At 35.2% G+C, this 15455-nt stretch overlaps 1 protein-coding gene across 4 annotated transcripts in view; it reads left to right on the forward strand.

Annotated features, from left to right (window-relative positions):
• The window catches only part of TAOK3 (TAO kinase 3), a 182820-nt gene that overhangs the window by 113418 nt on the left and 53947 nt on the right, over nucleotides 1–15455 (forward strand). For 3 of the 4 annotated variants that reach the window (XM_036823247.1, XM_036823246.1, XM_036823245.1), the window contains 4 exons: nucleotides 488–533; nucleotides 1456–1552; nucleotides 3973–4086; nucleotides 5288–5379. In XM_036823247.1, the coding sequence (XP_036679142.1) occupies nucleotides 488–533; nucleotides 1456–1552; nucleotides 3973–4086; nucleotides 5288–5379 (349 nt within the window). Of the gene's footprint in view, nucleotides 1–487; nucleotides 534–1455; nucleotides 1553–3438; nucleotides 3501–3972; nucleotides 4087–5287; nucleotides 5380–15455 lie in introns of those variants that run through there. The other variant, XM_036823248.1, reaches the window with a different exon arrangement.

A 15455-nucleotide genomic window follows, 5' to 3' on the forward strand; every position in this document is an offset into this window, starting at 1 on the left:
GAGCTTAGTTGCCCCACAGCATGTGGTATCTTAGTTCCCCGAACAGGGATTAAACCCACGTTCCCTGCATTGATAGGTGGATTCTTTACCACTGGACCACCAGGGAAGTCCCAGAACTTTTTAAAATGTGAAAATAGGGAATTTACTGCTTACTTGTTTGTATTATTTAACTAATAATTCCCAGTATAGATTTTACTGGCTCATTTATTTGGCTGCCACTTTCCAAGTTACAAAATTTAATTTATACTCCAACCTAGCCACCTTAAATCCTTAAATACAATCCCCATATTGTCTTAGACCAATTCCAATTTCAAATAGGAAATAACAAAAACAGAAATTCCGATTTCAAATAGGAAATAACAATAACAGGTTCAGATAAATCAGAATATTTATTCTCCTAGTATTCTTAGTTCCTTGGTTAGTTGGTTGGTTTTAGCAGTTTCTTATTAACCTACATTATTCTGGTTATTATTTCAATCTGTTACAGTTGGTGATGGAATATTGCTTAGGCTCAGCCTCTGATTTGTTAGAAGGTAAGGATAAAAGCACTATCCCATTCTTTTTTTACCTTGACCAGAATGTTGTCTACTCCTGTATTAAAGCACACCTTGGGCAAACTAAATGGTTAATGACTTAGACTTAAGGGTTATGTGGATAAGCCATGCAGACTCTATCTCTGCAATGTCGGCGAAAGTATCTGAGTAATGATTAGCAGCCCTCCCGCTGTTTTAGTTCATGGCCCATCCAGGGCAGGTACTACTAAAATGTTTGGGTCATGTGATGTAGTATGTGTAGCCAAAAACATCAAATTCATGTGTATGTATGAAACAGAGGTAGATGGTATCGGTATCCGAATTATATTGATATTTAACCCTTTCACATCTCTTGACTGACCCAGTTCTCTGCAGACGCTGTTATAACCAGAGACTGAGTTAAAATTTACATTAAAAAAAAACCAAAAAACTTTCTTATATTATCCATGATCTCTGAATAGAAATTGCTTATTAGCTGCTTTCACAAATAATGAAAACCTGTAGTTAGAGGGGGTACTTATACATGGCTTGCGGCAGAGGAGAATAATGCAACCTAGAACACTCTAGACACTTAAAATGTCAGAGGGACTGGTAAATTTGGGCCTGGCCAATTGGAATCAGTGTGGCTTTGACTTGCAACTGACAAGTAAATTAACAATTCCTTGCAGTGAATATCAGGCTTTGTTTTATTTTATTTTGAAGGGGTTTGTTTGTTTTTATGCTTCAGTTTCCTGTTATCTGATTATTTATTGTTATTCTATAGAAAATATATATCCTGTGTATTTAGGTGAACATGTTCCCAAATTGTCATTTAAGAAAAAGTATGTAATTCAGCCTGCTATAGCTGTATAACATAATAAAAATAGGAATGAAACTGATCATCTATTCCTGGGTTTTTTTGGGTTTTTTTTTTTCCCCTCAGTTCATAAAAAACCACTTCAGGAAGTGGAGATTGCTGCCATTACTCACGGTGCCTTGCAGGGGCTAGCCTACCTACATTCTCATGCATTGATTCATAGGTAAGATTAGAGGCCAGTTATATTTTCGTTTCGGTTACAGGACTGTCTCTTCAAGGAACCTTGAAAATTAGTGCATGCTCCAGTTTTTAGGGTGCCTAAGAATTTATGGGAAGCAAATAGATTGCTGATGCTTCTGGATGTAAAGAGTAAAGTTGCCCGAATTTAGTTCCTATCTCTTGGTCTCTCCCATATAACCACAAAGACTTATATCATCTCTGTTCTGTAGGTAACTATTCTCCAGGCATAGTGTTGCAGGGAAATTTGAAGAAGAGCCCAGCAACCTTTTGATACTGTGAAGAAAAAAAGGAAAGAAAATTAGCCTTCCTTGCATATATTTATTTCCTAGCTGAGTTCTTCTCCCTTTCCTGTTGCAAATAACAAGTCAATCTCATGTAAATATATGCTGTTTTACCAATTTTACATTTTTTGCATTTCTTTAGTCCATATAGATATTTAGGTAGGTATTACTGTCTTCATTTTGGTAGATGAAGAAACTGAGACTTAAAAAGATTTAAATAACTTGCCCATAGTTTCCTAGCGTTTATGTAATAAAGATTGAAACTCAGATTTTCTAACTCCTAGTCCAAGGCTTTCCTCTAAGTTACATTTTCTTTATCACAGCCCCAATCTCCTCTTTCCAACCTACCTCCCCCCACTAACTTCTTAACAAAGATGTTGTTACCAATTTTTCCTTCTCTCAGTAAAGAACTTCTAGTACTGTTACTTTAATGAATGGTGGCCAAGTAGTGGAATATGAGATAGGCATAAAGGACCTGAGATGGCTCAAAAACAGAAGAAAAAAAAATTTACATTTACTAGGAAGAAATGAAACTATTAAGTCATAGGTTCCCCTTTTGCTTCTGTTCTAATCATCCTAGAGTAGCCATCACAATTACTGGTACATACCACAAAGCAGAACTCCCTCAAGATAGGCAGACCAAAATTCCTGCCATGAATTTGGCTTATTCATAAGAATGAAGAATGAATGTAACCATGTCTAATAAATATTGATAAAATTAATTTAACTGTAATTTACGGATTTGACAATTTTAAAGTATATATATGTATAAACTTTAAAGTGTGTATATATCTATCTATCTATCTGTCTTTGGTATTAAGATGTCATTACTGAATGCCAACTTGTTTATGACAGTTTTGCCTGCTCCTGTTTATAAAAGTCAGTTCAGGTTTCTGTGCCTTTATTACCTCAATTTTCACATTAATTTAATGTTTTATTCTGTATTACACTTTATCTTTTTTAATATGTAAAAAGAGTTGAAAAGACAAAAAAACTTTTAAAGAATGCTCTTTATTTAAAAATAAATTCAGATTCTTATTGTTTTGATTTAAAAGGCAAGCCAGGGTTAGAGAAAAGATATTTTCTGTTGTACGAGAAATAAATAATGCTTTTTTTAGTTCTCTCTGCCAATGCCTAATGTCTTCATGAGGAAAGAAACTGAATTTTCAAGGGAAGATTTTTGGAAAAGTTATTTTGGGAGCATTTGAACCTTTCATTTTCAACTTAACGTGTTTTCCTCATTCCCTCTGCTTTATCTTTCCATTGCCCATCACCGTACAATTCTTAGTTCCTAGTACTCATTACACCTCATGCCTTTTTTAAAGAGAATAAGGAGTACATCCACATCTTCTCATTCCAAATTTTCATACTGAAGATTACATTTTTTTAAATCATGTTTTTTAAACTTTTTGCTGCATAAAATATCTAGTAGTTTTAGTAGTAACCACTTGAGATTCTTTGTAATAATACAATAGAAATGCAATTTCCTAACCCCTAATCCTTGTTTGTTTTGATCTTTCAGGGTCTTCTTTTTACTGTACAGTGTTATTTTTAAAATAACACCTTCTCTATAACATGTACCCTCAAATGCCTTAGAGTTGCAGTTACAATTAAAGGCAGAGAGAAAGGGTCACAGGCAAGAAAGAAAAGGTATGTGTGTAGTTGAGGTTTATCGGTAGGTAGTTGATACAGAGTCATTGAAGGTTTGCTTAGAGTCCAAAAATGTCATGAAATTTGGAAGAGAAAAAAAAAAGGCAGTTACAGATTGTGCCAATTTTCCCCAGCACAAGCAATACTGTTGGTGACTGGATTCAGCAGTTAATATGATTTTGTAAGTGTAGCCACTGAGTAGGTTTCCTTGTCGGCCATGTCTGCCTTTTTTCTCATTGCATTCCCTCGCTCTAAAGAAAGCTCTACCTTTTAGTAATTACTATGACCTACCAGTAAGTACACCGAGGAATCTGGGCCCCCTTACAACATGCAGTAATTACTAAATCCCCTTCTGGCTATCTGAGCAAGGTTTTTTTTTAATAAACTTTTTGTCTTATTAATTGCATGCTCTGACCTATTCCATAATCAAAACTGAAAAGTAATTTTCTAACCCTCTTATTTTTTCCTATAGGGATATTAAAGCAGGAAATATTCTTCTAACAGAGCCAGGTCAGGTGAAACTAGCTGATTTTGGATCTGCCTCAATGGCTTCTCCTGCCAACTCCTTCGTGGGCACACCTTACTGGTATGTGGAATTAGAAAACATGGCATAGTTTTAAAATATGTGTATATAAACAAGATGGACTCATAGCACTGGTTTTGTTTGGTTCTTTTTTTTTTTTTTTGACAGTGTCTAACCATGTGTCTCAAATGAGATTTCATTAGGAAGGATAGAAAACTCACTAGCAAAAAAGAAACACTCAGACTTAGTATAAAATTTCCAGTGACTTTAAATTGTTCAAATAAGGTTGATGTCACTGTGTGTAAACTGAGTAGGATTATCAACTCACTGACCAAGCTCAGGTTTTAGACTTCATTTGAAGTTTCTTTTGAACTTTTCTCTTCAGGCAGAGTCTCTAGGCGAGAACAAGGTAGTTTCTTTAACCTTCTGTAGCCAATGAGCATAAATTTTACCTTTCAATGAAAGAAATCCAGATTCTTGTTTCTGTTGAATTCTCTGATACTTTACCTCACTTGTCATTCTGACTTAAAGTTTCACCCCATTCTATTCAAGACTCCTTTCCTTCCTTTCATAGATACATTGGAATTTCATTGTATCTTGGAGAATGACTTATACCCCTGGAAAATTACTTACCTACTAAAAAAAATCAGCTACTATTTGAATATTTTTCCACTATCATCAAATAGCATCTATTAAGCAACTACTTACATACACTAATAGAGAACAAAGCATATTAAACTATATGGCCCTTACCCTCCTAATGAAAATCCATTATGGACAAACAAAATAATATCCATTATTGTAGCCAGTTTATTTGTTTTTTAACTTGTAACATCTTTGAATATCTGATTATATTGCTTTATGTAATTGCATAAAGTATTCTTCATGTTGTTTAAAGTAGTTTATTTAAGTGTTTCATACATATTAATCCTTTACCAATCTCTCTGAGGTAGCTAATAAAATTCTCTCCATATTATGGATGAGGAAACTGATATACAGAAAGGTTAAGTAACATAGCCAAGATCAAAGGATAGTAAATGATGGAACCATGATCTGTTGAAAGTAATGTATTGTTTCATGTAAATCACTGAGTGTATTGTTTATATTTTGAATAGTGTTTTTTCAAATTACTTGTGTAAGAAAATTATAACTTTATCAGATAAAACTTAGAATATGCCCCAAAACAGCTATTTTATTGAATCACTTTATCAGGTGAATTTTGTTTTTAATTTGCAACTTGAGTTTTGTACATTATGTTTGGCAGGATGGCTCCAGAGGTGATCTTAGCTATGGATGAAGGACAGTATGATGGGAAAGTTGATATTTGGTCACTTGGGATCACTTGTATTGAAATGGGTGAGTAAATAGTTGTTTTCATTGTACTTTTGAGAATCACTCCATATTATGATTGTTAATTCATTTATCCAGTGATTATTTAATGAGTTACTGCTATATATGTGCTAGGCAATGTGAATTTGCTATATTTTTTTCTATGCTTTGGTATAACATCATAAGATTGCTTTTCTCTGCTATATTAAGTTAAGAAAAAGAGTTTGAGCAGATATGGCAGCTAACAAATATAAGAATATACAATAGTTAGAATTAATATTTGAAAAATATCCATTCTCCATACCATGAGTGATGATATATGTCCTTCATAGTAATATTCATTACTTAATTTACATTCCTATTTGTATAAGGGAAATCTGGAAAAGTAATAGCAGGCTTATCAAAGATTGGACTCTAAAAAGTAATAGCAAAAGTAATAGTAGGCTTATTAAAGATTGGACTCTAAAAACTGACCTGGGACTTCCCTGGTGGCTCAGTGGTTAAGAATCCACCTGCCAATTCAGGGGACATGGGTTCGAGCCCTGGTCTGGGAAGATCCCACATGCCGCGGAGCAACTAAGCCCATGCGCCACAACTACTGAGCCTGCGGCCTCAGAGCCCGCGAGCCACAACTACTGAAGCCTGTGCTCCGCAACAAAGAGGAGCCACCGCCATGAGAAGCCCGCGCACCGCAACGAAGAGTAGCCCTGCTCGCGGCAACTAGAGAAAGCCTGTGCAGCAACAAAGACCCAACAGAGCCAAAAATAAAATGAATAAAAACTGACCTATATAGAGAGCAACCCCAGAGAAAACTTCATATTAGGGGATACCCCCAGGTTTAAAGTTGTCTTCCAAATATTGTTGCAGTTATCTAAAATTGTCTAACATACCACAGAATCTCAATCCTCTGGTTGCATATTTTGAACTTTAATATAACTTAAAGTTATCGTTATCCAGTGGTATACTGGTAAATTTAACCAATGACCCCCCTGGGGGGCGAGGGGGAGCATTTTGTAGCATTTGCCAAATTCTGTGGTGTAAGTATCCCCACCATAGCCAATTTCAAGTTATCGGTTTGAATCACTAAATGTGGAGTTGGAGAAAGGTATGCACAGCTAACCTTCCAAAGCCAGTGTGAGCTGGCTCCAGCACAACAGTGCCTTTATTTAGATTTTTTATTTAAAATTTGCATAAATATGTCTAGTTTTTTAAAAATCCATTTAAAAAATTTCTTTGTCTAGCTTTTAAATTTGTTTAATTTCTTCTATATTGTTTAATATAGGGTTTTTTTGTTTAATTTCTTCTATATTGTTATCCAAATTTGTCCTAAGGATTTCTAAGTTCAGTTTGATTCTCAGAGTATAGTTTTCTCTTTCCCTAAAATGTTTGGCCTACAGAGATGACTTGGGATATGTTTGTATTGCATTTCCAGTTGCTTCATTGACCTCTTCCAACAAAGAAACATATGATAAAGATACACAGTTTTTTTTTTTTTTTTTTTAATACTAAAGAGATGTTAGTGAAAAAAAAAAAAAAACAAGGAGGGAACAGAATATTTACTTAATTTTTTAAAATAAGTAACATTCATGTGTTTTTTTTTTTTTTTTTTTTTTTAATTTTATCTTTTTCACTTCATTTTTATTTATTTATTTATTTATTTATTTTTGGCAGTGTTGGGTCTTCGTTTCTGTGCGAGGGCTTTCTCTTGTTGTGGCAAGTGGGGGCCACTCTTCATCGCGGTGCACGGGCCTCTCATTATCGCGGCCTCTCTTGTTGCGGAGCACAGGCTCCAGACGCGCAGGCTCAGTAGTTGTGGCTCACGGGCCCAGTTGCTCCGTGGCATGTGGGATCTTCCCAGACCAGGGCTCGAACCCGTGTCCCCTGCATCGGCAGGCGGATTCTCAACCACTGCGCCACCAGGGAAGCCCCATTCATGTGTTTTGTAAATCAAAAAATATAAAAAGATAGGCAGTGAAAGGACTTCTTCTACCCCTGGCCCTATTCGTACAGTTCCTTCCCCACCCCTGTGAACACACACAGGGAACCTCTGTTATTAATTTCTTGTATATCCTTCCAGAGTTTCTTTACAAATATGTATATTTTTATATATATTATATATATGTATGTATGTATTTATTTATTTAGTGTGTGTGTGTGTGTGTGTGTGTATTTATAATATATAACCTTCCATATCCGCGGGTTCCATATCCATGGATTCAACCAACTGCACATCGAAAATATTTGGGGAAAAAAAATTCTGGAAAGTTCCACAAAGCAAAACTTGCATTTGCCATTCTTTGGGCAGCTATTTACATTGTATTTACAACTATTTACATGGCATTTACATTGTATCAGGTATTATAAGTAATCTAGAGGTGATTATATGGGAGGATATGATTAGGTTATATGCAAAAACTATGGCATTTTATATAAGGAACTTAAGCATCCACAAATTTTATATTCTGGGGCAGTCCTGGAACCAGTCCCCCACAGTTACTGAGGGACGACTCTAGAAATATGTATATATGCTTACTATATTCCCTTTTACCCCTAAATTAACATATACAATTGGTTCTATACTTTGATTTTTCACTTAATACCATCTTGGAGCACTGTTTTATATTAGTAACTTAGACACTTTTTCATTTTTTACTGGCATTATGTTATTCCATTATATGGATATACCATAGTTTATTTGACTGGTCCTCTATTAATGGATATTGAGGTGGTAGATTTCTTTTTTAGTTTCTGATATTGTGTTATTCTCTGTTTCATACAGAAAAAAATTCATCTTATTAATACTGATTTCGGGGGACACTCAGCAGAAATAGTCACATACTTTAAAAAGGATTCATGACAAACTTCCAGAAATATTTTGTAGAATTTGACAAGGTAGCCCTAAAATTCATAGGGCCAAAACCAGTCAAGACAATTCTGAAGAAACAGAATTTGGACAGAAGAATCACTATACCACAATCCAAACCATAATAATTAAATCAATATGGTCAATAGAACAGACTAGAATACCTAGAAACAGACTCGTCTATAAGTCGGATTTTGGTATAAGACAAAAAAGACATTAAAGATCAGTGGTGAAAGGATGGCCTCTTTGATTAATAATATGAGACAATGTGTTAATTATATGATAAAAGCCAAAATTAAATTTCTAGCAAATGCCATACACAAAAATAAATTCCAGATTTTAGGTAAATACTCAAAAGTAAAATTTTAAAAACTTTTGGGAAAAGATCCTTTATGCCTCAATTTCCTTACCTATAATATAGAGATGACAATCCCATGAAGTAGGTGCTATTATAATGAAGATTAAAGAATTAATAAATATAAAGTACTTAAAACCTGGCCTGGCATGTAATAAGCACCATGTAAGTATAATTAATATTATATTATTCTAGGAGTATACCTTTATGGGTATAGGGAAGAATTTTTCTAAACAATATTTAAAAAATAATGACAAATATGATAACTTTTAGTACTTTAAAATATAAAGCTATATAAAATGCAAAAATTAAAAGGTAGGCATAGACTGATAGAAAGTAGTTGAAACATATCTACCCAACAGAGTATTGGCCCAGAATCTATAAAAAACTCTCACAATTTCTTTACCAAAAAGAAAAAGATAAACAGCCAGTAGAAAAATGGGCATGAATATGATCAAGCAGTTAACATTGAAAAGAAAACCTAAATGGACAACAAACATGAGAAGATACTCTGCCTCATTAGTAATCAGGGAAATGCAAGTTAAAACTATTTCACATCAGACTGGTAAAATTTTTTTAAAGTCGAAGGTTAATGAGTTTGGAGAAGCTGCTAAAGAAACAGGAACTCTCATACACTATTGATAAGAATGTAATTTGGTATAAACATTTTGGAGGGCAAGTTGGCAACATCTGGTAAGGATGATGAGGATTGTCAGTGACTCAACATTTCACTTGTAAGTATACACTTTAGAAATTTTATGCACGTACACTGGAAAATATGTGAGGCTGCAACCTTGTTTGTAGAAGCAAGAAATGGTGGAAACAACCAAATTCTTATGATGAACTGGATCTACATGTATCATCATGGGTAAATCTCAAATCATAACATTGAATAGTTAATGAACAAAGTCGCTGGAGTTAGGTACAGTACGACGCCAATTATGAAAGCTTTATAAACAATTTTATATATTATTTATGAGCATATATATACTAATAAAATATCACATAGATGTAAGAGATACCATCTCAGGATAGTAAACTCTGGAGGGCAGAAGAGGAATAGTTATATCTTACTTTTTTTTAGAAGAAAATATCTGAAACAAATATGACAAAATAATGTTAAATCTAAGCAGTAGGTGTCTGTTATAATACTATGCAAATTTTTTATGTATTTCAAATATCAAATAATTTAACTTTTTTAAAATTAGAAATAAATGTACGTTCCTTTGGTTTGAAAAACAAAAAAACAAAAAACTATTCTCTGTGTAGCATGGAGTTAGCAATTATACACCCTGGATTTGAATCTTGGCTTTACCAGCACTTAGCTGGCAAGACAGTCATGTGTGGCTGCACATAACACCAGCAGGCATTCTCATAGTCTAGACTGTGAATGACACCTTCTGGGGTTGTGTAACGTGTTGATTCTGACGATGAGACCTTGGACAATTTTCTAAACTTCCCTAAGCCTCAGTTTTCTCATCTAAATGAAAAAAACAATACATATATCATAGGTATTGTCGTACTTCAATGAGATAACATATGTAAAGTGTTTAACATAGTGCTTGGCATATATCAATGCTCAAAACAGCTGATTGCATTCATATGTAGGATTATTCCTATTTTTGTCATTTATATTCTAAAGTGAACCAAAATTTTACTTGTAACACTGCAACTATAATAGCAACTCCTCAGTTACAAACACCTTAAAGGGATGTCCCCCGAGTTGAACCTTACAACTAATTAGTGCCCACCCATTGTTTCAGCAAGTTTTTTTCTTACCAAGATCTTTCTAAAATATAACATGGATTCTGCCCTTTCCAACCTAATTAAATAGAGCAAACAACACACACCCTTTTATGATGATTCAGGATTGTCATCACATCGGTTTTTGTACTATGTAGATGTAGTAATGACTGGAGTTTCAAACAGCAGTCGACATTGGCAAAATAGGTGCAGATCCCAGGAGGTACCTTAGTATTTCCTCTCTTGAGACAGGAGAGGAAATGTGCTTAATTTCTGATTTTATCATTTTATAAAAAGGAATTGAAATATATATAACAACATGCTCTCTATATCAGCCTAACTTTGATTGCCTTTTATAAAATGATTTACTGAATCAAAGAACAGAGTAGCCTTCTCCCAAACTGTCTTATCCTCCACAACAGCTAGTCCTTCAAATTGATAGATGATAGTATTAAATTATGCCTAAGAGCACAGACTCTATAGTCAGATAAACTTGAGTTCTAATTCCAGCTCTGCCATTTTTTAGTTGTATGACTTTGGTCAAGTTATTTTAACTGTCTATGAAATTTGCATAATAAGATCCCCTACCTTATGGGGATTGTCTGGATTAAATGAAAATGTGGACTTAAAGTGCTTATTATTATATCTGGTGTTTAGTATGTGTTCAGTAAATGTTTGGCATCATCAGCACAATCCTAGTATATATCATATCTCATCAAATTTTTAATTTACATTTTAACATCTCTTTAAACTGGGAGGTATTTTATGGGCAACAGCATTTTATGATTATAATTGGCAGCATTTTGTTCTAAGTTATACATAAAATAGTGGTACACCTTAAATTGCGATGCATCTTGTTGTCAATGACATCTTAGATTCAGAGAAGGATGGTAGTACATGCTCAGTTAATATTCATAAAATAAAATTGTTACCAAGGACATTTAAATTCTCAGCAATTATTCAAACTTTATTATACTGGTAGTGTAAGAAACCATATAAGTACCTCTTTGACAGCTTTACTATACATCTCTATTTCCTTGGCATTAATCTTGTTAATGGACACATAAAAGAAGGGTATTTTTTTTTAACCTGAAAGATGATTAAACTGCTGCATATATAAACCTAAGCAATGATTTTTCTAAGTTTTCTGTATGTTTCAGGTTTAATGAAATTCCAGGTACAGACAGTATACTTTAAATTTTACTTTTAATGTTGAAATTACAGTGAAAGTTGTGGATAGTGCCTGAATAATGTGTTGTCCCCTTTCCTTATGATACCTCTTCTATAACAGTGTATATATATATATTTTAAACATCTTTATTGGAGTATAATTGCTTTACAATGTTGTGTTAGTTTCTGCTATATAACAAAGTGAATCAGCTATACGTATACGTATATCCCCATATCCCCTCCCTCTTGCGTCTCCCTCCCACCCTCCCTATCCCACCCCTCTAGGTGGTCACAAAGCACCGAGCTGATCTCCCTGTGCTATGCGGCTGCTTCCCACTAGCTATCTGTTTTACATTTGGTAGTGTATATATGTCAATGCCACTCTCTCACTTCATCCCAGTTTACCCTTCCCCCTCCCCATGTCCTCAAGTCCATTCTCTACGTCTGCATCTCTATTCCTGTCCTGCCCCTAGGTTCTTCAGAACCATTTTTTTTTTTTAGAGTCCATATATATGTTATAACAGTGTATATTTTTTTAAAAGCCCCTAATCTGTACATTGAATCGCTGAGGTGTCATCAGAAAGCAGGAAGATGATAATGCTGCTGGCACTCTCTCTCTTTCCTGGATCAAATTCCAAGGTCCCTAAGTGGTTAAACCTGCTTTACAAATTATCTTTTGATAAATTGATCTTCCACTGAAAAACCTAGTTAAATTCATGCATCCTTGGAAGCTTCTTGGACATTGAAATTGTCCAGTCACCAGATATTTTATTTTATTTTAGTTTTTTTAAAATAAATTTATTTTATTTATTTATTTATTTATTATTATTATTTTTTTGGCTGTGTTGGGTCTTCGTTTCTGTGCGAGGGCTTTCTCTAGTTGCGGTGAGTGGGGGCCACTCTTCATCGCAGTGCGCGGGCCTCTCACTGTCGCGGCCTCTCTTGTTGCGGAGCACAGCCTCCAGATGCACAGGCTCAGTAGTTGTGGCTCACGGGCCCAGTTGCTTCGCGGCATGTGGGATCTTCCCAGACCAGGGCTCGAACCCGTGTCCCCTGCATTGGCAGGCAGATTCTCAACCACTGCGCCACCAGGGAAGCCCCAGATATTTTATTTTTTGAGATTATTTCAAGAGAAGTTAATCTGACACTCTTCTGTTTAAGCTATAGACCCTTAGTTCACCAGCACAGACCACGGTAGAAGCTGGCAAATGGTTCATCAGTGTTGACAGGGAATTGACTGTGTTCAGAGATGCATTCTCCAAGGGATAAAAAGAAAAAAACATAAAAAACATAAATGTTGTTACATAGTTTCTCTGCCTGGAATTTTCTTCTTCCACATTATTATTGCCACTCACTGTTTGTGTTAATAAATGAATGTTGTGATGGCTGTTGAGGGGACAGGGTTATATTTAGTCTTATAAAGCTTCTTCTTCCTTTTTTTTTTCATGTTGAAATACCAGTACTATCTATTATAAAATGCACAGAATAATTGAAGAGGCACTGAGGTCTAGTGAAAAGACAAGTCTTGGAGTCTTACAGGACTGGGTTGAAATCCCAATTTAGCCACTTACTGTGTGGCTTGGTTTCATTATTTAGACTAGCTTACCCCAGTTCCTTCTGTTGGGAAATTGAAGTAATAATGCTTATCTTGCCAAGCTGTTGTGAGAATTATGAATAACATACCATATGTAACATACCTAAAGTGAATGCCTGACATGTAATAGGAACTCAATAAGTGGTAGCAATTATTATTATCATTAATTATTATGGTTGTCAACCATATTTGTTCATAAGAAATCTGCCTTTTCATGAAGTGTTTATCCAAAGATGGAGTACTCTCTGATCTTCTTTATTAAAATAAAGCTCAGTCTAGGTGCTCTAATTTAGCATGAGCTTCGCCAAGCAGAGCAGTGTCCAAAGGCTTCTCTGAACCTTGATCTCATAAAACATACATGGAGCATTCAGAAAAACTTGATTATTATCTTTAAATTAAGTAAATCACTGTTTTTTTTCTTTTAATTTAGTTAATTCAGCTTTGTTACGCTTTCACCTTTTTCCTTTCTTTGGAGGTAAAATGGCTTACATATCACAAGGCAGCTTCAAAGCATTTCCGGTTCCTGTTCTGTTGCTTATCTAGAAGCTTCTATGCAGACTATTATATTCTGTCAGTAAAGGCTGACAAGCTTTCAGCTAAGGACCAGATAATAAGTGCTTTAGTCCTTTTAAGTAGTATAATCTCTGTCATGACTACTCAGCCCTGCTGTTGTAGCATGAAAGCAGCCATAGACAACACATTAATGAATGGACATGGCTGTGTTCCAATAAAACTTTACAAAAACAGGCTGCTAGGTGAATTTGGCCCACAGGCCATAGTTTCCCAACCCTTGCTCCATAGTATGCTGACTTAGCAATGAACCCTGTCACTATGGCTCAGAAGATTTATGTAGTACATCTAGCAAAGGACTTGAACATAGGTGAGGCCATCTGAAACTGGTATTTAGCGAGTGCTTCTCAGACCATAGAGCTGTGTACTATGTTTGGAATGCCTTTTTTCATGATTCTCTACTAGAGCTGTTCCACCCATAGTGTGGCTGGCTGTCTTCCTGTCTTGTTCACAACAGAGTATCTGCCACTCACAGACCTCACATTCCTGCTCCAAATCCGCTACTACCTTTCTTATTACTGTTGAATTGGGTTTTGTTGTTGTTTTTGTTCCTTCATCCTCCCCTTTCTAAATTTCTATTTTCTTCTTTCTTTAGCTCCCCTTCCCTGCTGTTTCTCCTGTGCAATTCCGTGTTCTTCTAAGCAGCTCGAATTGTATACCTTTTGCCAATGAGTGGGAGGGTTCCTATCCTTCTAATAGTGAATGAAGCCATCACATAGTATCTTGATGTAAGCCTTGCCAAGACTTAGTCACTCCTCAGTCATTTTTGTGATTTCTTGCTGCACAAAGATTCTTTGTTTGTTGACAGATTTTCTTCTTTGCCTTAATTTGCCTTACCTTCATTTACTTATCTAATAGGTATTTTGGGGCCACCCAAAATATATACTAGGTGCTGTGCTCAGCAGTGGGAATGCAAAGATGAGGATAAAAGACATTGTTCCTCATGAAGTTTAGCAAACAGAATATACATTAAGTAAAGAATTACGTATATAATTAGTTATGGTTGTGATAGGTGGTAGAAAGTTAAAATATAATTTGCAATGACAGAATCTAATGGGACACCTAGTCTTGAGAGGTCAGAGAAGGCTTCCCTGAGGAAATGATTGTACACATATAATAAGCCTTGAATAAATATTTATTAAATTAATGCAGAAATGCAACTATATTTAAGGTGAAACCTGAAGGATTGGGAAGAATTAACCAGGTAAAGTTCAGGGAACAAAAGTGAGAGGGGAGTCCAGACAGAGAAGGCAACATGTGTGAAAGGCTCTGAACTTGGTTCTTTCAGTGAAGCAACAGATGCATGAGAAGAGGGGGGAAACATTGATTCTCAGAATGAAGTGCTGGAGGTAGCCAGGGTCATGTTAGGAAAGACCAGGAGACTATGTTTAAGGATCTAGACTTTGTCCTAAAAATCTTGGGAATCCATTGATGGTAACATGATGAGTTCCTACTTCCACATGGTTCCAATATTTGAAGTTGTCAGAAGGCCATGCTCTAGAAACTTTCTAGAATCTACCTCCTGATAAATAAAATAAACCTGAGCCTTTTTTTTTTTTCATCTTCTACATTTGAAACAGCTATAAAATCCCTTTGTCCACACTGCAGCTTTCAAATTTCCACTTGTTAACAGTTCATGTCCCTATAACAGTGGTATCCATTTGGTGAGTGTAAAGTATCCTGTTGAGAAGTTAATAAACAATATTTGTGGAATCAGAGACTGTCACATTTCAAAAGTATCAGAGATCATTTAGTCAAGACTATAAGGGGCCCCTCCAGAGTATCACTGATAAATAAGTATAGTGGCC

The sequence above is a fragment of the Balaenoptera musculus genome, chromosome 14, assembly GCF_009873245.2.
Source record: "Balaenoptera musculus isolate JJ_BM4_2016_0621 chromosome 14, mBalMus1.pri.v3, whole genome shotgun sequence".
Classification (NCBI taxonomy): domain Eukaryota; kingdom Metazoa; phylum Chordata; class Mammalia; order Artiodactyla; family Balaenopteridae; genus Balaenoptera; species Balaenoptera musculus.